The sequence below is a fragment of the Dermacentor andersoni genome, chromosome 7 (assembly GCF_023375885.2).
Source record: "Dermacentor andersoni chromosome 7, qqDerAnde1_hic_scaffold, whole genome shotgun sequence".
NCBI lineage: Eukaryota > Metazoa > Arthropoda > Arachnida > Ixodida > Ixodidae > Dermacentor > Dermacentor andersoni.
Window position 1 is genome coordinate 174,416,878 of NC_092820.1, and position 21,257 is coordinate 174,438,134.

General features: G+C 45.3%; 1 protein-coding gene and 1 non-coding gene across 3 annotated transcripts in view; both read left to right on the forward strand.

Moving 5' to 3' along the window:
* The window catches only part of LOC126533004 (potassium channel subfamily K member 1-like), a 358,646-nt gene that overhangs the window by 202,213 nt on the left and 135,176 nt on the right, over positions 1–21,257 (forward strand). Inside the window, exon 1 of one of the 2 annotated variants that reach the window (XM_055071684.2) lies at positions 7,786–9,205. The exons of the other annotated variant lie outside the window; for it this stretch is intronic. Within the exon in view, the coding sequence (XP_054927659.1) occupies positions 9,115–9,205 (91 nt within the window). The 5' untranslated portion in view covers positions 7,786–9,114. Of the gene's footprint in view, positions 1–7,785; positions 9,206–21,257 lie in introns of those variants that run through there. 2 annotated transcript variants of the gene reach the window in all.
* Positions 14,639–14,711, forward strand: TRNAR-ACG (transfer RNA arginine (anticodon ACG)). Its single transcript has one exon. It is a non-coding gene; the product is annotated as a tRNA-Arg (tRNA).

The following is a 21,257-nucleotide window of genomic DNA, read 5'->3' on the forward strand; positions in this document are numbered from 1 at the left end:
CTCGCGAACCGCGCCAGCGACCGTCGTCCATGGGACAGCACCAAAGACTGCTTGACGAGCTGGGCCCTCTGCCCGGCCCGCCGAACCTTCCCTCCGCCCAGCGACAAGCTGGACAGGGCGCAGGCGGCTGCCCTCGGACAACTGCAGACGCTCACGTACCCTAACCCGGCACAATTAATACCACAGGCCCGGTACACACCTGACAAATATATTGCAAGGTCTGTCACACCGATGTAGCCACTTTAACTCACATGCTCTGGGACTGTAGCAAAAACCCGCACGGTGCTAACTCCGGAACCCTTCTACCGCGGTGGGCCGCTGCCTTGCGAGGCAACACCTCGACGTCCCCACGTGGGAGCTCTGCGTCGGCGAAAGCTCTGCAGGACTATAAATAAAGTTGTTACCAATCAAATGCGAGAAACGAGTAGCTTGCAGGACTCTACATCTTACTCCTGTCATTTATTTCACTTCTCCTGATACCTAGGAAAAAAAACTATACGGGATTCTTGCTTCCAAAATTGAACTCGCCGCAACCAAGTTTTCGGGACATTACTGCAGCTACGGCCGCGCTCCGAATGCGCACATCTTTATATGGAGTCTGATCGTTTTGTCTTTTCTCATCGGCCTATGTCCTGCGACAGCTATCAAGGTTGTTCAAAGCGTTAGTCGCGTTGTCTTATAGCGATAGTTTTGTAGCTATACCGGCTCCATGGACCTATGTCCTGTAATAGCTATCAAGGTTTTCGAAAGACTTTAATCGCGTTGTCTTATAGCGACGATTACGACGTACGGAGCTGTATCGGCCTACATCGCCTATCTAGGCCTAATTTCCCAGCGCCCCTAATTGGCGTTTAATTGATCTTGCGAACCCGTAGGCGCGCCTATACCGGAGCAAACAGCCGTCGTGCTCAATTTACCACGTGTCTAGGTTTCCCTTTTTTTTTTCTTTTTTAATACCGACGCTGTGTCTCGAGGTGTCGCCGTTGTTATTCTTAGCTCCGCTCCAGCAAGCAGAGCACTTCGATCGTTGGTCGCCAGCTGCCGGCCTCCGATGGCGCTGGCACTTGAAGGTCTCGAGGAACGAGCGAGAGTCCTCCTCCTGTCTGTCCCGCAAGCGAGGACGCGCCGGCAAAAGTTAGCTCGAAGGAACAGTGCGCAGACGAAAAAGTGTGTTTCGCTCGCGCAGCAGCCAAACTGACACTGTTATCCTGCAACAGCATCGAGCGTCGGGCGAGAGGGTAACATAATTGTGTTGCAGCGCGAAAGGACGAAGACGAGATACACAGGATGAGCGCTGACTCTCGACTGAAGACATTATTTAAGAAGATCGTATATAAACAATTGCAACACACGTGTAAACCAAGGAACACGTGGTCAGATACGAATACGAAGCTTAACAAAGCATAAAAGTTAAAGGAAGGAAAAATTAGACATAAGAGGTTGCCAGAGAAGACTCGAACACGAAGACGAAAAAGGAAAACCTAAAATAACAGATTATGTGCATAGGGTGAGCGCACGCGCTAATATTCCTTGTCCGACAACGAATCCGCCTGGCTGACGCATTTGTGGTCTCCCATTCCTTTATTGTCGATTATTTAGTGAATTGTTTGGCATGTATGTCTAGAACGGACTTCAGTATATACCTACCAACATGGGCATACAGCCGCATGTTTGACAATGCGTGGTTAGATGCGATGTATTAGACTCTTTTTAAACATGGAGTATGCTCTCTTAATCGGATAATGAGGTGCCCGCCGCTTTGTCCCACGTATGATTTTCTACATGTGGGAGGAATTTGATAAACAATCCCAGTCTTGCAAGGCACAAACGTTCACAAGTGCTTTGCATCGCAAACACCTTGTCTGTTATCACAGCGCTCGAGTTTCCTTCTAATGAGTTGACAAATCCTTGACAGCTTCTCTGGAGCCGAGAACACCATGTTTACCCTGTATCTACGGGCAACGTTCCTTAAACCATGTGACAAAACTTGTGAACGTGTGGAACCACAGCAAGCCTTTTCCTTTGTTCTTTATTTTCAGGTTTACTTGTACTAGCCTGATTCTCTACCCCTTTTGTAAGCTTCTCACAAGATCTGGATAGCACTTGACTTGAAAAACCTGCTTTCTTTAGCCTCTCGACCTTTTGCAAAAGCTTGGCTGTATGTCATGTGCACATGACTTTGTTACAGCTGATCTGGGAGCCGAGCACGCTATCCCTTGTTTTACGACTTTTGAATGACTATATAAAGGAAATTCATGCAATAGTTTCTTACACCTAATTTTCTTCCACCCACCCATCATGTGTATTTTTGACATTCTTATTGCATTCCTTAAGTCTATCATTAAGGTACTAGCTGCCCGTCTACCTGATAGACTTCTTACCGCCAGAGAGAGGCCGATCCTATAAACGGCATTGCTAGTGCAGGGAACGAATGCGACTCTGGGTTTTCCTTGGCACTCTTGTGGTCTTCCACCGCCGTAGTCACGATGGAAGAGCCGCACTGACTTAGAGAATATACTATGTCAAGAATGCGTGTGACGGGTGGCTCGCTGTTCATTATAAATCGTGTGGATGTGAACTATTGTTCAGCGTATGCACGCAAGCTTCGTGCATGATAAGCTTACGTTAGAAATTATTGAGGCTGAATTTGTTTTGAGATTAGGTTCCGGGTGCATAAGCACCCCACCTGTTAAACTTTTCGATAAGGAACTTGGTTTTCTTAGGAGAAAACTATTTCCGCATGCGTGATGGTGTTCTGCGAGCGTATAAAATTGTGCTCTGGAAAAATAAGCCTCTTTTGGTAGTTAGCGCTCTGTGTGCCCTATTTATTTTTTGACGTTCCCTCTGCGCTGTGCCACCCGGTTGTGTAAATCACTTGTCAATGTTTGTACCCTGCAAGACTGGGATTGCTTATAAATTTTCTCTCACATGTGTAAAATCCTACGTGAGACAAAGTGGCAGGTGCTTCAATATCCGTATAAAAGAGCATGATCAATATTTAAAGAAGTCTAATACAACGCATCTAGGCACGCACTGCCAAACATGCAGCTGTACATCAATGTTGGTAGATACTGAAGTCATTTTTCAGAATAAGAATCAAGTTTATTAAATTCACAGTAAAAACAACGTGCATATAGATTTACAGAAGGAGGTCCGAGAGCACTAGGCTGTAGGTGGACTTCCTGTCCAAGGTTGCAAACAAATGCAGTAATCAAACTAAAACAGCATTATAGCGGCAGTAAAGGTACTTGTATTAGAATAGAAAAATTAACCGAGATAGATATAAAAAATACGAAACTAGAACTCTAAACGTTGAACATTATTCTAAAGAGATGAATGTAAATCTAATAAATCAGTAAGTAAGGAAGCAATTCTTTCTTAAATGTAACAAGTGATGAACAGTGTTTGAGATAGGTTGGTAGAGCGTTCCAAATGGATAAAGCTGAAAAATATGCGGTATTTAGACCGTATTACAGGCACTATAAATAACTTCTATCTGACGCAAATCTAGTAGTATTAATTAATGTTAAGAAAAACGATGCAAAATACACTTGTTGGTGTAAGATGATCCAATGACTTGAACAGGATAGGTGCCACCTATATGCCATCTATAGGTGCCAAACAATTCGTGAAATAATCGAAGCTTTTTGATATTATGAAAGAATGGGGAACAAGACGTGCGTCAGCCAGGCTTCGGTTTCGTTCCCAGACGGAGCAATGTGCGCACATCCGCTTGGCACGTGCGCTCACCCCAGATGATCAGTTAAGCTTTCTTGTGTAAAACTTCGACGGTTCGGCGTACGCCGACCTGTAAGCAATTTGCACTATGCAAGTTTGCCGCTATGATGGTGATGACGTAATGAGTTAGCACAGAACCGCATAGCGCGTGACGGTCTATGTGCGTGTTCTTTTATGAAATTTAGAATAGCTGTCAATTTCCGACAGTGTCAAGCGCCTTGAACGAGGAAAAAAACTAAACAAAATAAGCATACCTTTGGGTGCGCCAGACACACGTACCTTAACGAAACCGCAAACGCCGCAGATTTACGTTTTTTGTATCCATTGATTTTAGGTGAAACAACTCCATCGCTGAAATCGACTGTCTCTCACAATAACGTTAATTGTTTGCGTTGGTGCCACAGTTCTTGGTATTTATGCGCGAACTCCTACTTCATTACACTTTCATTTAATGTTTCAAGGCATACTATAAATTAAGTCGTTCTAGCAGACGATAATCTTTTGTGACATAAGTGTAACTGACATGCCGTGAGGAGGTCGTCTGCTGCAAAGTGTATGCAAAGCACTTGCGGATTTCGAGAACTTTTCAAGCGCACGCTCCGACGACGTCCTTGTGACGGAATGATGGAGAGCAGCTAAATCTGAATAAATTTAACCGTATCTTGCCTCGGCGCGTTTGCCGAAACAACTTTTCCAGGAGTGAACGATGCGTGTGTCGTCCATTCTGTCTTGCCTTTTAATCCGCGCAGGGCAGTGAGCACAGAGAAGTGTATATCGCCTAACAGACAAACCCGAGTATCTACGCTCCTGAATCAAGTTGGTTGCGGTAACCATGCACTGCACTGCACTCTGCACGAACCATGTATACTTCGAGAAATTGCTACACCCCAAGGAAATAGAAACGCTCACTTTCGCCCGTCCATGTGTTCAGCAGTGAGCTCGTTGATGGTTTCCTCATCATGTGCACAAGTCGACATCACGAGCAAGCAACTTGCGCAATGTTTCCCTAGAGGAGTAAAACAACTCGGACCGTATGGGTCGGCAGGTCGTGTGATACACTGCAGCAAATATTGTATCCTTCTTAATTGCAATTTTGAGCGAGCCTTGCAAACGGCCCAAGGGATGGAATGCTCGCCTAGCGTCGCGACACCCGAGGCGGTGCTTTAAACTCAACACCTATCAAGATGAAGCCGCTGGTCGGTGTGGTTGCGGCGTTACCGTTTTTTCTATACTAAGGAGACGCATTAAAAGTACATGACCTACTCATTTTTTAAGCACACAAGAATGGTGTTTCGGTGGAAATTTCTCTTCATATATCAGGCTGTTGGCTCGGCATATAGTGCCAAAGGGACGTCTCCTGCCACCGAGGCTTTCTGTATCTTATCTTTTTGTTTTGCATATGTTTACACTTTCAGAGTTCGCTCTGCATTCGATTCTAGTTCCAAGGTCACTACTCGTGAAGCAAACAGGATGTTGACCTCTAGAAATATCAGTGGCGCAGCTCTAAAAAAAAAGAAAGAAGAAGAAGAACGCGTCGCCAGTATCCGCGTATGCTAAAGGTCGCGAGAATGCGTGTGCCGAAAGTACTCTCTTGCCTAGGCTCAGGAACGCGAGCTTCGGTCGCAGTTCTGGGCGTTATTTGCGGAACCAGAACATACTCAGCTACTCCCCATTTCGACGCCGTCGTCTGCACTTGAAGCCGGGGCGGCAGTGTGTTTGCAGGAACGGCGAAGAAAAAGTTCGGCTTTCTAAGTACGCACGGTAGCCAAACTATTCGTTGCGCCTTCCTTTAGCTCGCGTTCGCGCACAGTATTCTTTGCGCAGTGAGTTGCGTTTTTCCTTAAAGTTGGTGGTGCATCCGCCCTTTGAAGATGGTTGGCGGCGTTAATGCGACTAGCAATCTTTTTTATGATGGGTGTGTAATTGGTGAAATTATGTTTCATATCAGAGGGCTCGGAAATTATTGGAAGCATTCTATATTAAAGAAAGAGGGGGAGACTATAATATATCGGCACATAAATACAGTTGTATAACTCGGAGATTAGTCTCCTTGAAAGCTGGTTGTCCCGTTAGGTGTGAATAATGCCTTCCGCGCATGTGCTTTTCTATATATTTTTCCCAGGGTTGCGCATGCAATAAATCAGTTGGAAGTGCTGCCTTTGTCGTCGTGCGTGAGTTTCTTTTGCCTTTTGTGTACGTGGCTTTTGCGGCCATTGTGTCACTCAGCGACAGCCAACTATAAACAGTGGCTTAGCTCAGCTATGCCAGGATAAACGTAGCGAAAACTAAGGCATAGCATGTTTAGCCTTGGTTGATCTTGATTGCAAGTCCAGGTTAGTCTGGTTGTCTAGCTATGTTGCGGCGTTTAGCCAGTCGTTCGGCCCGCTGTTCGTCTGTTTCCTGGCCGATTCGTTTCCTCTTCATCTCGTTGCGATGTCGATTCCAGTGCTCCTCCTGCTTATCAGAATTGTCGCCGTCCATACTGCCGCCTGAACTGTGGTTGCGGCGCACGCGAGCTCTCCTTTTCAATCCTCCGACATGTTTTCAGGCATGCGACGCAGCTGGCGAAGTGAGCGGAGGCAAACGCAACGACGAGGAACGCGGTGTGACATCATGTGCCTCCTCGGAGCACGGCCACGGCGGAATCGCAAGTTCGCGGCCAGTAAAGTTTAATATTCGGGAGTAAATTCTGTTACAGCGTCGTGTGACACTGCACCGGGCGCTGACTAAAGAGCCTCGCGCAGAGTGCGACGCCAGCGTTGTGGGACGCCTGGCCAGGCCGCTTCTGTCCAGCACTGCAGGCGTTGTTCTGCAGCGCGCTGCGTCGCGCCGACGCATGTCTCGCCCGCGTGTAGCTCGAGCACGAGAAGTTCAAGCGCAACACTAAGCCTTGCTGTCGCTCTCAGTGCTTCGCCGTTCGGGCCGAAATCGCCAATATTGTTTTGCTTTTATTTATTTATTATTAATATTAGTATAACATTTGAGCTAATCCCTCCAATACATACTCTTCCCAAAGCCACAGGTCTCTTAATCAGTTACCTCGATACCGTTGCCTTTAGGTTATCATCATCATCACTGATCTAATTAAATTGTGCGCACATATCCCTTCGCGCCTCGTATTTCCCGGACATGGGTGGAAAGCAGCTGCTTGATTTCTGCAATCAATTTGCGCGTGCGGAATGCAACACATTTTAAGGAGGCAAGTGCGAGTGTAGTGTCTGTTTAAGATCAGATATGTTGCCTGGAATATTGTCTCATCGAAGACTTGATTCCGTTTCCTAACCTCTTGTAACCTGAATTTCCTTGACTCAAGAAAATTACTTCAGTTGCTCTCGCAAGTACTTCTATGTCGGTTTCTTCATCATCATCATCAGCCTATTTTATGTCCACTGCAGGACGAACGCTTCTCCCTGCGATCTCCGATTACACCTGTCCTGTGCCAACCGATTCCAACTAGCACCAGCGAATTTCCGAGTTTCATCGCCCCACCTAGTCTTCTGCCGTCCTCTACTGCGCTTCCCTTCTCTCGGTACCCATTCTGTAACCATAATCGTCCAACGGTTATCTAACCTGCGCATTACATGACCTGCCCAGCGCCATTTTTTTCTCTTACTGTCAATTAGAATATCGGCTATACCCGTTTGCTCTCTCATCCAAACTGCTCTCTTTCTGTCTCTTAACTTTATGCCTAGCGTTATTCGTTCCATCACTCTTTGGGCGCTCCTTAACTTGTTCTCAAGCTTCTTTGTCAGTCTGCAAGTCTCTGCCCCATATGTCAGCACCGGTAAAATGCACTGATTGTACACCTTCCTTTTCAATGATAAGGGCAAGCTTACAGTCAGGAGCTGACAATGTCTGCCGTATGCGATCCAGCCCATATTTTTTATATAGTTATGAGGTTTTACAGCAGCCCAACACCATAGCCACTGAGCAACCACGGCGGGTTCCAACCCATTTTTTTATTCTGCTATGAATTTCCTTCTCATGATCAGGGTTCCCTGTGATTAGTTGACCTAGGTAAATGTACTCCTTCACAGACTCTAAAGGCTGACTGGCGATCCTGAACTCTTGTTCCCTTGCCCGGCTATTCATCATTATCTTTGTCTCCTGCATATTAATCTTCAACCCCACTCTTACACTCTCTCTGTTAAGGCCCTCAATGATTTGTTGTAACTCGTCTGTAGTGTTGCTGAATAGATCAATGTCATCGACAAACCGAAGGTTGCTGAGATATTCTCCGTCGATCCTTAATATTAAGCTTTCCCAGTTTAATAGCTTGAATACTTCTTCCAAGCACGCAGTGAATGGCATTGGAGAGGTTGTGTCTCCTTGTCTGACCCCTTTCTTTATAGGTATCTTCCTGCTTTTCTTGTGTAGAATTAATGTAGCTGTAGAACCTCTGTAGATATTTTCCAAGGTATTTACGTAAGCGTTCTGTACTCCTTTCTTTATTTCTTTCTTTATTGATTTCTTTCTTTCTGTACATCAACAGAAATCGAAGCAAAAGCAAAAGGGTATACAGCCTGACAGAAGCTTTTGCTCCGAGATACAGTTCAGCACGCAGTCATAATTCAAGTAGAGAAATAGCAACAATATACAATAATTAACATAAGATAATCATTTAACAATCTAAATTGTCTCTATAGATATATAAAAACAAAATAACAGAAATGTCACAGAGTAAAGAAAGCAAGCAGATCGACATACATACATTCTGACAAGCAGCAACAAAAAAAAAAAAAGACAATGTGCGCTCAGAAATAAAACACACAGTGGACATTGAGCAAGATAAAAAGTCAATACACATGGAAGTTGTAATCAACACTTAAACAGTAGTTAAACATATCCAATGCAGTTTTCTAGAAGAATTTGTTTAAACCTATTTTCGGAAATTTGTTTATTTAGGTCTAAAATGTTGTCAAGTTTATTAAGCAGACTGGGTATTTGGTGCAGAATATGCTGCCGACCATAGGTATTTCTAATTTTTGGTGTTATACTTTCTGTACGGAGGCAGTATTGAACACATCTAAAAGAACTGTACGTGGGGTATAGCTTACTATTTTGGATATGCAAAAAAAGTTTGAGATAATAGATTTGGTTCGCTTGCAATATGAAATGTTTTGAAAATAGCGGACGCATGCTGAGACCTTGCGGGTGACCATAATATCCCTCAAATATTCGTAGTACCTTTTTTTGTAACATGAGTAATATGGTATAATTCTGTGCTGTCGTTGTGCCTCAGATCAACACGCAGTAACTGAGCCTGGAATAGAATAGTGTATAATATAGCGCTTTATTGAGCTAAAGTGGTAATAATCGACTTAATCTGTACATACATCCAACACTTTTAATTAATTCTAATGCTAATTTATTTACATGTTCATTCCAAGACAGGTCTTCCTGGAACCATACGCCCAGAAATGTTTGAACCTTAACCTGCTGAAGCGTCGGCCCTCAAAGGAAACATGTAAGCTTATATTCCGTGGCTTATTGATAGGTGCAAACAATATGTATTTAGTTTTACTCGCGTTTAGCCGTAACTTCTTGATTTTAAGCCAACAAGACAGCTTAATTAGGTATGTATTTACACTTCCTTCAAGGTTAGAAAATGAAGCACAAAAAAAATGTTAGTGTCATCGGCACACATAATTATTTTAAGAGAATACGGAATGCGACACAGGTCATTTACGTAAATTATAAATAACAGTGGACCGAGTATAGGTCCTTGTGGGACACCTTTGTTGACCTTAGCATGCGAGGATGTCTCCTGATTAATAACTACATATTGGTAACGGTCTGTTCAGTAATGTTGTAGTAATTATTAAGTTTTTGTAGAAGAACGCTATGACACACGGTATCGAATGCTTCACGGAAATCTACAAACCGACCCAACGTGTAAAGCTTTCCCTCGAAATTAGTATCTCACTTTCAATATCGAGTAATGCAAGCTCGGTGGATTTGTCTTTTTGAAAGCCAAACTGGGCCTCACTTATGATATCATACTTACTAAAAAAATTGTAATATGATATTAATAGCATTTTCAAACACTTTTGACAGTATTGGAAGTACCGATATTGGTCGATAATTTGCAATTTCTTTGTCATTACCACCTTTGAAGACCGGACACACACGAGCTATTTTCAGTTGATCAGGAAAAACGCTAGTAGAGAAAGTTAAGTTAATAAGTATGAGAGCGCGGGTGATATCACATCAGCAACGTATTTTATTGGCATAGGTTTGATGTCATCATGTCCTGCCGCACAGTTGTTTTTAATCTTGGTTATTGACTCTTCAGTCTCACGGCATGAAATAGAATGCAAAACTATAGAGTTAGGTAAACCACGGTCATTTATCGAAAATCGTGGATCATCGTCATCACATATCTCATCGTAACGACAACTAGTAACGAAGTAATCGTTCATTTCAGTTGCAACCTCTCTGTAGCCAAGGCCGCTAAAGAGAGAGAGAGAAAGGCAAAAGAAAGACAGGGAGGTTAACCAGAGATTATCTCCAGTTGGCTACCCTGTACTGAGGGAGGTGCAAGGGGATGCGATAGGTGAGAGAGAGAAGGACATTTAAAAAAAGGAAAGAAGAACCTACACACGCACGTACACACGAACTGTTTCTGTGGGCACTGTCACGCAGCCCGCAAGGACGTTCCTAGTCTTACGCAGTGTCACCGTACAATCCTACGTCACACAGTGTATAGTCACAATCTGTCAAAAAGCCCCGTGTCTTTCAAGTACCGCAGCAGCGCCTTCATAGCGGATCGCGCTGATGTTCACGTAGGCCAGTTTCCAAGGATCTTGTTTTCTGTCATTGGGCGCTTGTCCAGTTTGTCTGGGTGGCTGAGAGGACTGCTCTTTGCGGGTTGAAACGAGAGCACTGACAAAGAAGGTGCTCGATTGTTTCATTGCACCCGCAGAAGCCACAAAGTGGGCTGTTGGCCATTCCGATAAGAAAAGAGTAGGCATATGAAAATGCTACTCCAAGCCATAGACGCACTAGAAGGGTGCAGTCACGTCGTGGAAGCTCAGGCGGAATACGGAGCTGTAAATTAGCGTCCAGGGTATGAAGGTGTGCGCTTGTGAACTCAGATGAAGTCCACTTAGCTAATGCTAGGGACGTGGTTTTGTTTTATTCGACCGGAAAGATTTCTAACCTTGTTCCAAATTCTCCTGGGATCATTCCTTATTTTACAAAATAAATTCTCAGAATATCTGAACTTTGCACACCTTAGTTCACCATTTAGCTGGTTTCTGTACTTTTTAAGCTCAATAAATAAATTTATGTCGCGTGTCTTTACAAAGTCTTGATTACGTAATCCCTCTATGACTGCCAAATCAAATGCCTTTCCGTAATCTATGAAAGCCATATAGAAAGGCTTATTGTACTCTGCGGATTTGTCGATTTCGTGATTGATGACATCAATGTGATCCATTGTAGAGTATCCCTTCCTGAAACCTGCCTGTTCGCTTCGTTGATTAAAGTCTAGTGTTGCCCTTATTCTATTGGAATTTATCTTGGTGAATATTTTATATAATACTGGGAGTAAGCTAATGGGCCTACAATTTTTCAATTCTTTAACGTCTCCCTTTTTGTGGATTAGTATAATACTTGCATTCGTCCAGTTTTATGGGACCCTTGCAGTCGATAGATACCTCGTATAAAGAACTGCCAGTTTTCCAAGCATTATGTTTCCTCCATATTTAAATAAATCGACTGTTATTCCATCTTGTCATGCCGCTCTTCCTCGTTTCATGTCTTGCAAGGCCCTTCTCACCTCATCGCTAGGTATAGGAGGCGCTTCTGCATCTTGTTCATTACTGTTTCGAAGGGAGTTATCCTGACTCTTCTGGGTGCTGTACAGGTCAGTATAGAATTCTTCCCCTGCTTTTACTATACCTCCGAGATTGCTGATGATATTACACTGCTTATCCTTCAGTCCATACATGTTGGTTTGTCCTATGCCAAGTTTCCTTCTCATTGATGTGTTTTTTTTACGGCTTCAGTCTTTCTCACGTTATAGTTTCGAATATCACTTATTTTCGCCTTGTTGATCAGTTTTGACGGTTCCGCGAATTCTATCATATCTCTTGATTTCGACACTTTCATTATTTGTCGTTTCCTTATTAAGTCCTTTGTTACATGGGAGAGCTCGCCTACTAGTTTCCTTGGTGCCTTGCCTCACACTTTAATTGCTGCCTCTGAAACCAGCCTAGTTACGGCTTCATTCATTACCTCTATGTCATCTTCATCTCCCTGTTCTAAGGCTGTTTATTTGTTTGCAAGTACCAGCCTGAATTTTTCTGCTTGTACCCTTACTGCCTCTAGGTTGATCGGTTTCTTGTCCAATTTTACTCTTTCTCTATTCAAAGTGAGGTGAATCCTAGCCCTCACTAACCTATGATCACTGCACTTTACCCTACTTATCACTTCTACATCCTGCACTATGCTGGGATTGGCAGAAAGTATGAAATCAATTTCATTTCTTGTTTCGCCATTAGGGCTTTTCCAGGTCCACTTTCTGTTGCTATGCTTCCTTTATTATTTTCAGCTTATTCCTTTCTGCGAATTCTACAAGCATCTCTCCTCTAGCGTTCATGGAATCGACGCCGTAGTTGCAAATTGCTTGTTTCCCAGCCTGCTTTCCCCCCACTTTTGCATTGAAGTCGCCCATCACTACAGTATACTGTGTTTGCACTTTCTCATTGCTAATTCAACATCTTCATAAAACTGATCTATTTCATCATCATCGTGACTGGATGTTGGAGCGTAGACTTGTACTACCTCTAATCCATACCTCTTATTAAGTTTGATTACGACTACTGCTAGCCTCTCATTAATGCTGTAGAGTTTGTCAATGTTGTCTGCTATGTCCTTGTGGATTAGGAATCCTTCCCCGTATTGCTTCTTATCTGGAAGACCTCTATAGATGAAAACATGGCCGTTAGTCAGCACTGTATAAAGGTCACCAGTTCTTCTAACCTCGCTAAGGCCAATGATATCCCAAACAATATCTGATAGCCGTGTGGCGAGGTTGCCACACTTAATCACATGTTATGTAAATGTCAGCACTTAACAAACGAGTCGGGCAGTGACGACCCCTCCGTCTCTTCCACCGTCAGCCTCCGCTCGCGCTGGAAGACCGCACTGCTCAGCTCGAACCTGACAGCACAACACTGGGCCGTCCAGCGAGCCGAGGAAGCCGCTTCAAGACAAGGTCTCGGAACCGCGTCCGTGGCGGGTGTCCAGACCCACTAAAGAGACGCCGGACTCAAATCTTATTGATTTGAAAATAACGTTTACGCTCCTCCTCAAAGAGTCCTGCTAAGCTAGCCTCACTCGACAGAGGTCGGCTGTTAAAGGTTGCCAGGGTCCGTTTCCATTCGCGGCGTGTCCGGGTCCAGAGATCCTTAGCACCTTCTGCTTCGTTACGTATCTGACCGCCGCCTTGGTCAGGTGCTCCGCAGCTGCTGGGGACTGAGGGCCATGGGTTTATTGTAGGAATCATAAGGGAGGGAGTGGCCGAATACTGCACCAGGAAGGCCGATTCCGGTTCTGGTAAGGGAGTGTCTTTGTTGAAGTTTGGTGGGCCTCCCTATAATTTGGTTGTACCTGGACTAGTATAGCCCCACTCGCTCACGGCATCTTTTTCTGGTGTCCTGCAGCCTGCAGATGTAGTGCACAGGAGGTGGTAAAATTCAGCCACACCATCGTCAGATTTAAAAGAAATCATAGAAAGATTCGAACTTCCGACTATCGCAACCAAGCATTCGACATAGCTCAGTCAGATAATCCCGCAGGCGGCGAGGCTACCTTATCGCCGAAAAGTACAGCCAAGGGGCCCTACATGCCTAAGAGATCCGTTGATTGATCCGCCATCGGCGGGTTTGTTGCACGATGTAGATTTTTATAAGTTGCACGATATAGTGTCAATTCTCAATGGTCCTAACATCGCGGTTCCCGAATCTCTCGCACGCATGGGGCCTTGAAAGCGCCTAGGTACATGATATATTTTCGGCAGATTTGAACAGCACTTAAAAATTGTGTGAAAAAGAAATTAAGACAAAGGAAAAAGGTTTCAGCGCTTGCCGAGATACACGATATACTTTCGGTGAATTTGAACAGCATTTAAACGTATATATATATATATATATACTGTGAAAAAAAAAGGGCAAATTAGAAACAGAAGATGGAAAACGAAATTGCTACACTTTCTACAAGCAAACAACTTGTTAAGTTTGTAAAGTAGTGACAAAGAGAAAAGCTTATGGCTAAGAGCTTCTAGTACAATTTACGCGCTGTACGAACTTGAAATTGGCAGGTTAACCATCTCGCATCTTATAGGAGCGTACAAAGTATGGCAGAGATGACAACGACAATTTCTGCACCAGAATGGATGCAGCCACGTGAGTTTCTCAGAGTGTTTAGCCCCACTGAAAAATCCGCATTCAAAGCATTGTTTTCTTTGTCAGAGGGGATAACACGCCGACATGTTTTTGCCGGATGACTACAGATCATCCCAAAAGTAGGTTTTCTGTGCTTAAGGTCCCATTTCGGACCGAGAAGCATAGATCCGATATTTCGCGAAATCGCGACATCAGGCTGGAAAGGGGCTAAGGCGCGATTCTTTTCTTACAACAATTACAGCGACCAACACAACAGGCAACAATCATCGCTGCCGCAAGCTGCAGCATTTTTCTCTCTACATTGCTTGGCACCAACACAGAAGGATACGTATCTGGTCCCACAAACCAATTTCAACAGTAGCCAAGCTTTAACTTACCGGTGTGTCGCACAAGAATTGTCACTAGCGAAAAGCAATAGTGAAAGCAACCTCCGTTGTGCAAAGGCGCGCTGCGTTCAAGGACGGCTGGCTCGGCGCCGACCCCGCGGCGGGCCTGTGGCGCAACGGATAACGCGTCTGACTACGGATCAGAAGATTCCAGGTTCGAATCCTGGCAGGCTCGGTCTTCTTTTTTTTCTTTTTCAAGATATTATTTGTTTTCCGCTGTAGAACTCCAGAACTGTTTCGACCAAAAGGGCGAAGCATTGAAAAGCGTTAGCAAGGCTTAGCGTTTCGCTGGAGCTCCTCCTCGGGCGGCGACGTGAAAGCATACGACGCAGCGTGCCCTGCAGCAGACCTGCCTCGCGAAGCTGTCGCAATGAGCAGCGCTGCCGCCGGTGGCGCTGCTGGCGTCGTACCTCCGGGGCGGCAAGAGGCAGACTTACAGAAGATACTTCAAATATTGTTAGGATTGAGTGGGGGGGGGGGGGGGGGGGGGGGTTGAATCCCACCGTTCGTATCCAGTTGTCAAGATTGGAGTCGGGCATGAATTAGATGGTAGCTGGCCCATGCCGGCGTCCAACTTATCCACGCTGAGGACGTTGTTGAAGGGAAGTACTGCTTCTCATCGAGAACGAGGAATCTGGGTTTATTTATTTATTATTTATTTATTTATTGATATTGCAATCCCGGTATCGGGATTATAGCAGGGTGGGCAAAAAAATTAAGCAGTTTAACAAAAATGGCAAAATGTAACCAAAAGAAGTAAGGGTGCAGGTTGAAGCTCTGCAGCCAGCATCAGGAATACATTTGAACAAGATATCAAACAGTAAAAAATAAAATACACAATAGAACAGTAAAGTGATGAAATGCAGTAACACAGACTAGGTAATATGTTGAGCGAATAACGTCAGTGACGGTTGCAACACTTCATTGTTAGTGAGGTTATTCCAATCGGTAATAGTTCGTGAAAGAAATAAGTATTTAAAACAGTTATTACGGATGCGAAAAGGAGTTAAAGTTAGCTGATGTCGTTGTCGGGTCGCATACCCAGACGAAAAATGAACTAAATGGGTGAGTTCCGTTCTGTAGTGTCCTTTAATTCATTGGTACATGAACTTAAGTCTTGCAGAACGATTTCGCTCATTTATTGTCGGCAGACCAGCTTTGATTAAAAGATGTGTTATCGATGTACGTCGGTAATTATTATATATGTATGGAGCAGCCCTTCTTTGAACCCTCTCTACTTTGTTTATGTTAGTCTTAGTGAATGGTTTCCAAATGATAGCAGCATAACTTAAGGTAGGCAGACAATACATTTGGGTTTATTTACAGTATCTACATAAGGACGTTGCAGTTGATCAGTCTAGCATGACTGCGAGAGGAAGTACACTGAGCAGCCGCACAACAGCGGTTTATAAACACGGCCCTCCCTCGATCCCAAGGTGAGGGAAACGTTAGACCAGGCACCGTAGACGAGAGCTTACACACACCTCTTTGAGCGAAGTTCATGGTCCCCAACCGACGTCAGACGGCCTTCGCAGAACTCGGAGCTGACGTCAGGAACGGCACATCCGATTCCCCCAGCTGGCCCCCGCAGCGCGGCCGCCGGTTGTCTATTGTCTTGCGTCTTGAACGGCGCGTGGGAAGGGGCCTCCGGAGACGTTCCCTCGGCAACTCCCCCGCTCATAGCAGATCAGATCGGCGGTGGCGGGTTCAGTAACAATAGTTGGTCCGCCGATCGCGTTTAATCACAACGGCGCCGAGGCTAGAGCGTAACGGTGGCTTTCCAAGAAAAGTTGACGCCGCTGTCGCAACTGGCTGGCAAAACTTGCACCTCAGCGGGCCGTTCTTAACAATATGTATTTATAAGCTGAGTTACCGAATATTGCACGAGAAAGTATATGGAGTAAACTACTAAGTATTGATAAAAAAGGTATTTCGTTACTTTGAACATACTTTCTAGATACATGTTCTTTCTTGTACAACAAAAAGTACAAATATAGGTGTATTGCTAAAAGGCGTTCAAGATGAGTGGCTTTTGCAAGTTTTCGTCGGAGATATTGCCTCTGTTCTTAAAAACACGACTCTCTATGCTGAAAAGGCGGCTCCGTAGATGCGCTCGACAGGACGGCGACATTACGTAGCAGGAAGAGTTGGCAAAGCGCAGGGTACTTCAGTGCAACTGCGACTCCTTTTGACCCATTTTCGCACAGGTAAGCCTATACAATGCATGAGCAGCAAAAACTATATTACTTCCCGCAGGTAGCTCGTGCCTTGAATTAAAGCTTCCTGATTTGTTGATTAGCTGCCTCGCTCTTTTCACTACAACCAGTAAACGCTGTTAGTGAAGGGTCCAAACCTTAGTCACCTGGAATTTTCAGACGCTTACTTCAGCGACGCCTGTAACTGTTGATGACTCCTAGGCTTCTGCAAAGTCTGCAGCCTCGTAGTTCTATCATCTAAGATAATCACTACCCTAGCTATAGCCCGATACGGCGATGAGAAATTATAGCTGTAAAAAGAAAATTTGGCGGTGATGGCTTAATGACCATCCCCCTCGACAGCTTTGACCAGGTTCAACGTCAGCAGCGCACAATTCATCGAGTTATGCCGATACCCTCACCACTATGTATATTTGCGCAAATTCAAAATAAATCTGTTTTCTCCTCTTCTTACTGCGACACTCTTTTCCACATTCTGCAGCCGCTGAGAGACACTGCACATTATTGCTGCCATCCCGACACGATGGGCGAAAGTTCCTTTTAGGACCGGGTATATATGTCTGTGCAACACGCAGTCGGTACAGGGTCCCACCGCGCAGTATAGCTTCGGCGGCGAATTTGCAGCAATCTGCTCAGGCGACGTGCCTGTGATCGCTTCCGCATCGGCGCTTGTCAGCGAAGTTTCACTCATAATCCTCGAGGGAAGAACCGGTCATTGTTGCCGCGAGCTGCGTGGAAAGCATGCTCGGTATACAAGATCTCGTGCCCACCACGAGGCAGGGACATCTGTAGCTGCACATTTTTCGCCTGCGCTATCTAGCGGACAACATGGATGTGCGCACGTGTGGGGAGACGACAACCTGGGAAAGAAAAAAACTAGGAAATGGGGGACCACGGGTAGCGTAATTCTTTCGTGCGCCTACTCGCTGCGGGGGGACTAGCCACTTGGTGTACCAAGTTTGTGCATATACACGCAACTTCAAATCCTTTCAAAAGAATTAGAAATTCACATGAATTCACAATTAAAAAGAATTGTGTCCGTAGCGGCCAGGTGGGTTGGTCTTGTACTTTCTTGCTAAAAAGATTGGATTTTTTTTTCATGTATTTGAAATAACGAGTGCGAAATCCTATAAAACTTATTTAAAGCACAGCAAGAATAGTCCTCTCTCGAAGCATTTCCAAGATGCCAAAATACCTGGAAAAGTATTTAGGATAGAGTAACCTAAGTAACCAGTACTCACCTACGCGGAAGAAACCTGGAGGCTTACGAAAAGGGTTCTACTTAAATTGAGAACGACGCAACGAGCTATGGAAAGAAGAATGATGGGTGTAACGTTAAGGGATAAAAAAAGAGCAGATTGGGTGAGGGAACAAACGCAAGTTAATGACATCTTAGTTGAAATCAAGAAAAAGAAATGTGCATGGGCAGGACATGTAATGAGGAGGGAAGATAACCGATGGTCATTGAGGGTTACGGACTGAATTCCAAGAGAAGGGAAGCATAGCAGGGGGCGGCAGAAAGTTAGGTGGGCGGATGAGATTAAGAAGTTTGCAGGAACAACATGGCCACAATTAGCACATGACCGGGGGAGTTGGAGAAGTATGGGAGAGGCCTTTGCCCTGCAGTGGGCGTAGCCAGGATGATGATCATGATGATGATGAACCTGAGTAGGGTAATTAAGATGCGTACAAGTGTGACGAGACAAGACCGGCGAAATTCAATCGGCGTCTGTTAGCGCGCAATCATAACGGACTAGACACCTGAACGCTCACCACCTGTTCCGCTCGGGGCCGTGCGTACAACACCATGGTGAGGATGCATACACTCATCGGGAACGCTGATGGCTCCGCTGTCGAGCCGTTTGAGCTGAGTGGCGCATGACTCATCGGGAACGCTGATGGCTCCGCTGTCGAGCCGCTTGAGCTGAGTGGCGCATGACTCATCGGGAACGCTGATGGCTCCGCTGTCGAGCCGCTTGAGCTGAGTGGCGCATGGTGCGTTCCTCTTGGCCCTGTCGTTTCTACTGGGCTAGCAATTATGCATGTTTGTTCTGTGCTGAGAAAAGCAACACGAACCAAAGTACGGAATAAATACGGAAAAAACTATACAAAGAAACGAGCTGTTATTGCTGAGTCCAGCTACGAAACAGAGATTCGGTACCTGCGAGAGCTGATCCAAGCGTGCGCCTTTAGGCCTATTCGATTCAGCCAAATTTATCTGCAACTTCTGCACCTAGGCCTTCGATTCCCCCGAGGTGCAGCGGTGCACCCTGCACCCCCGTGCATGATTGAACGGGGCGCAAGGCAAGGTGCCGCCTCGGTGCAGTGCACCCTTGAACCTTGCTGCGAGTGGGAGCAGCCCGGCACACCATAACTGACACCCCCTGCAACTTTTCGTTTGTGGTGCCGTGCACGTTTTTCTGAATCGAACAAACCTTTTGATATGCTCATGATTATCGTATATCACCCTCTCACGGACAACATAAGACTTGGGGCCAAACAATGAAATCTTGCTTACCTCAGTAAGGAAGCCTTCATTGCGGTGAGGTCACCTAATGTCACTCTGTAAGCTTCCTTACTGAGGGGCCCTCAGCGAAGGTTTTCTTGGTGCATCCTCAGCGTAAGGTAACTCCAAAGCTACCTTCATGCATCCTTACGCCGCTCCTAGCCCTGAACGAGCGCTTCACCTCACTGCTTAGCCACGTGACGTTTGCTTGGGCATGCGCGCTGTTACCCGCCTGCGGAGAAGCGCGAGCATGGTACCGCTTGCCAAGCATGTTCGTTTCAGCCGCACGTTCAGCATGAGTGGCGTTCCTAGGCGTTGCTAGGCGTTGCACGACGCCGGCGTGCCAGCGTTGCTGAAGCACATAAAGTTTAGCGTTATAATGTGGTACTCTTTTACGTTTAGTAAACAAAACTAGAAGAAAGCGTGCACGCGTCTCTATATTAGCACTTCAATTTAAACATTATGCGATCATTCACCATCTTTTTATTAAATACAGAACTTCGCATAAAGCTTTTAAGAGATCCTCTAGAACCCAGGCATGCGGCAACCGTTCCTTACGTGAGGACGGGCGAAGGGAGCTTTCAGATTACGCTTGCGTCCTCTATCGGTCTTTCGCTGTAAGGAGGCCTCACGTAAGGTTAGGAAGCGGTCGAAGAACGTTTCATTGTTTGGGTCTTGATATCATTAAAGGGGTCATGACACCAAATTTTGTAGCTATACATATGCATTGCGTGTTAAACCATATGCGCCCCACAGCAAGCTGGCAAAATTTGAGCGCATTATTTGCCGTCAACAATTTGTAGTTGAAAATGTTTATATCGCAGTTGAACGGTACAGCATACTGTCGACACTGACGGGTGACGAAATTACGAGATCGATGGACTGCGTTCTGCGTGGTCGTCTCGGCGCTATGTGCCTCGTGTCGTCTTGGCATGTGCTTTGCGGCGGTCAGCCCGTTTCTGCAGGCGTCCATGGTTTGGGCTCTTCGTATTGGGCGACTGAACGAACTTCGGGCACAACGCAACAACGACTCCCTCGCTGTGCCACTGGTTACCTAGATATGCCAGGGCTTGGAAAAAGAAACGGAATTTTGTGGGAAGAACAATTTTCCCGTTTTCTTTTTCTTCCAGGATTAGAAAACCGAAAGATTCAAAGGGTCCAAATCTGCCCAGTGAAATGGAGCACACTCATGTGAATTGTCCGAAAGTTACCTTAGTCTCACTTTGTGAGTGTAAATATTCAGCCAACATATTATTTCATCCAGTTTGTGTAACATATTTTAATGGCAGCCTATATGAGTCACTTATTGCGGCACACAGGATCCGACCTTACGGCAAGAAAGCGACAACCAGGGCAGTCCTAGTGAGGCGCTGGTTTTCAATGATCCAGAGCAATTAGGTCTTAAAGCTACTCGGATGCCACGCCCTATAGTCTGTCCACAGACGTTTGGGTCGGTACGTAGAACACAATTCGTCGTTTTTAAGGAGTACTGACAGAAATTCGCGTGTGGACAGAAAACCTTAGTGGTTCGAGAACACAACGAGTAGTAGTAGTAGTAGTAGTAGTAGTAGTAGTAGTAGTAATAATAATAATAATAGTAGTAGTAGTAGTAGTAGAAAGTGAGCAAGTAAGTAAGTAAGTAAGTAGTGGTAATGAAACCAAGGTGTCAGGTGGAGAAAGCTGGTGTACTCGCTTTGCCCTTTTGTTCCATCGAGTGCTGGTGTACTAAGCTTTCGGCTGCACTGTCATTGTGCGGGTGCGTGTGTGCATGCGTCAGGGTTGTCTACATGTTACCGTGAGACCACCACGTCAGGTTTCGGGGACGTGAATAGTCTGCTTTTCTTTTCCGTCCGAAACCATGCTGCACTTAATTGGCACACATATTAAACTTGTACGTTGCACTAGCGTACAAAGCAGTCAATTATTCGCCCTGTTGGTCTTGGCTTTTCAGCTGTCGGTGAAGGAGAGGGCTTTTGAAGAGAGCCGTCCTCCTTTCAAA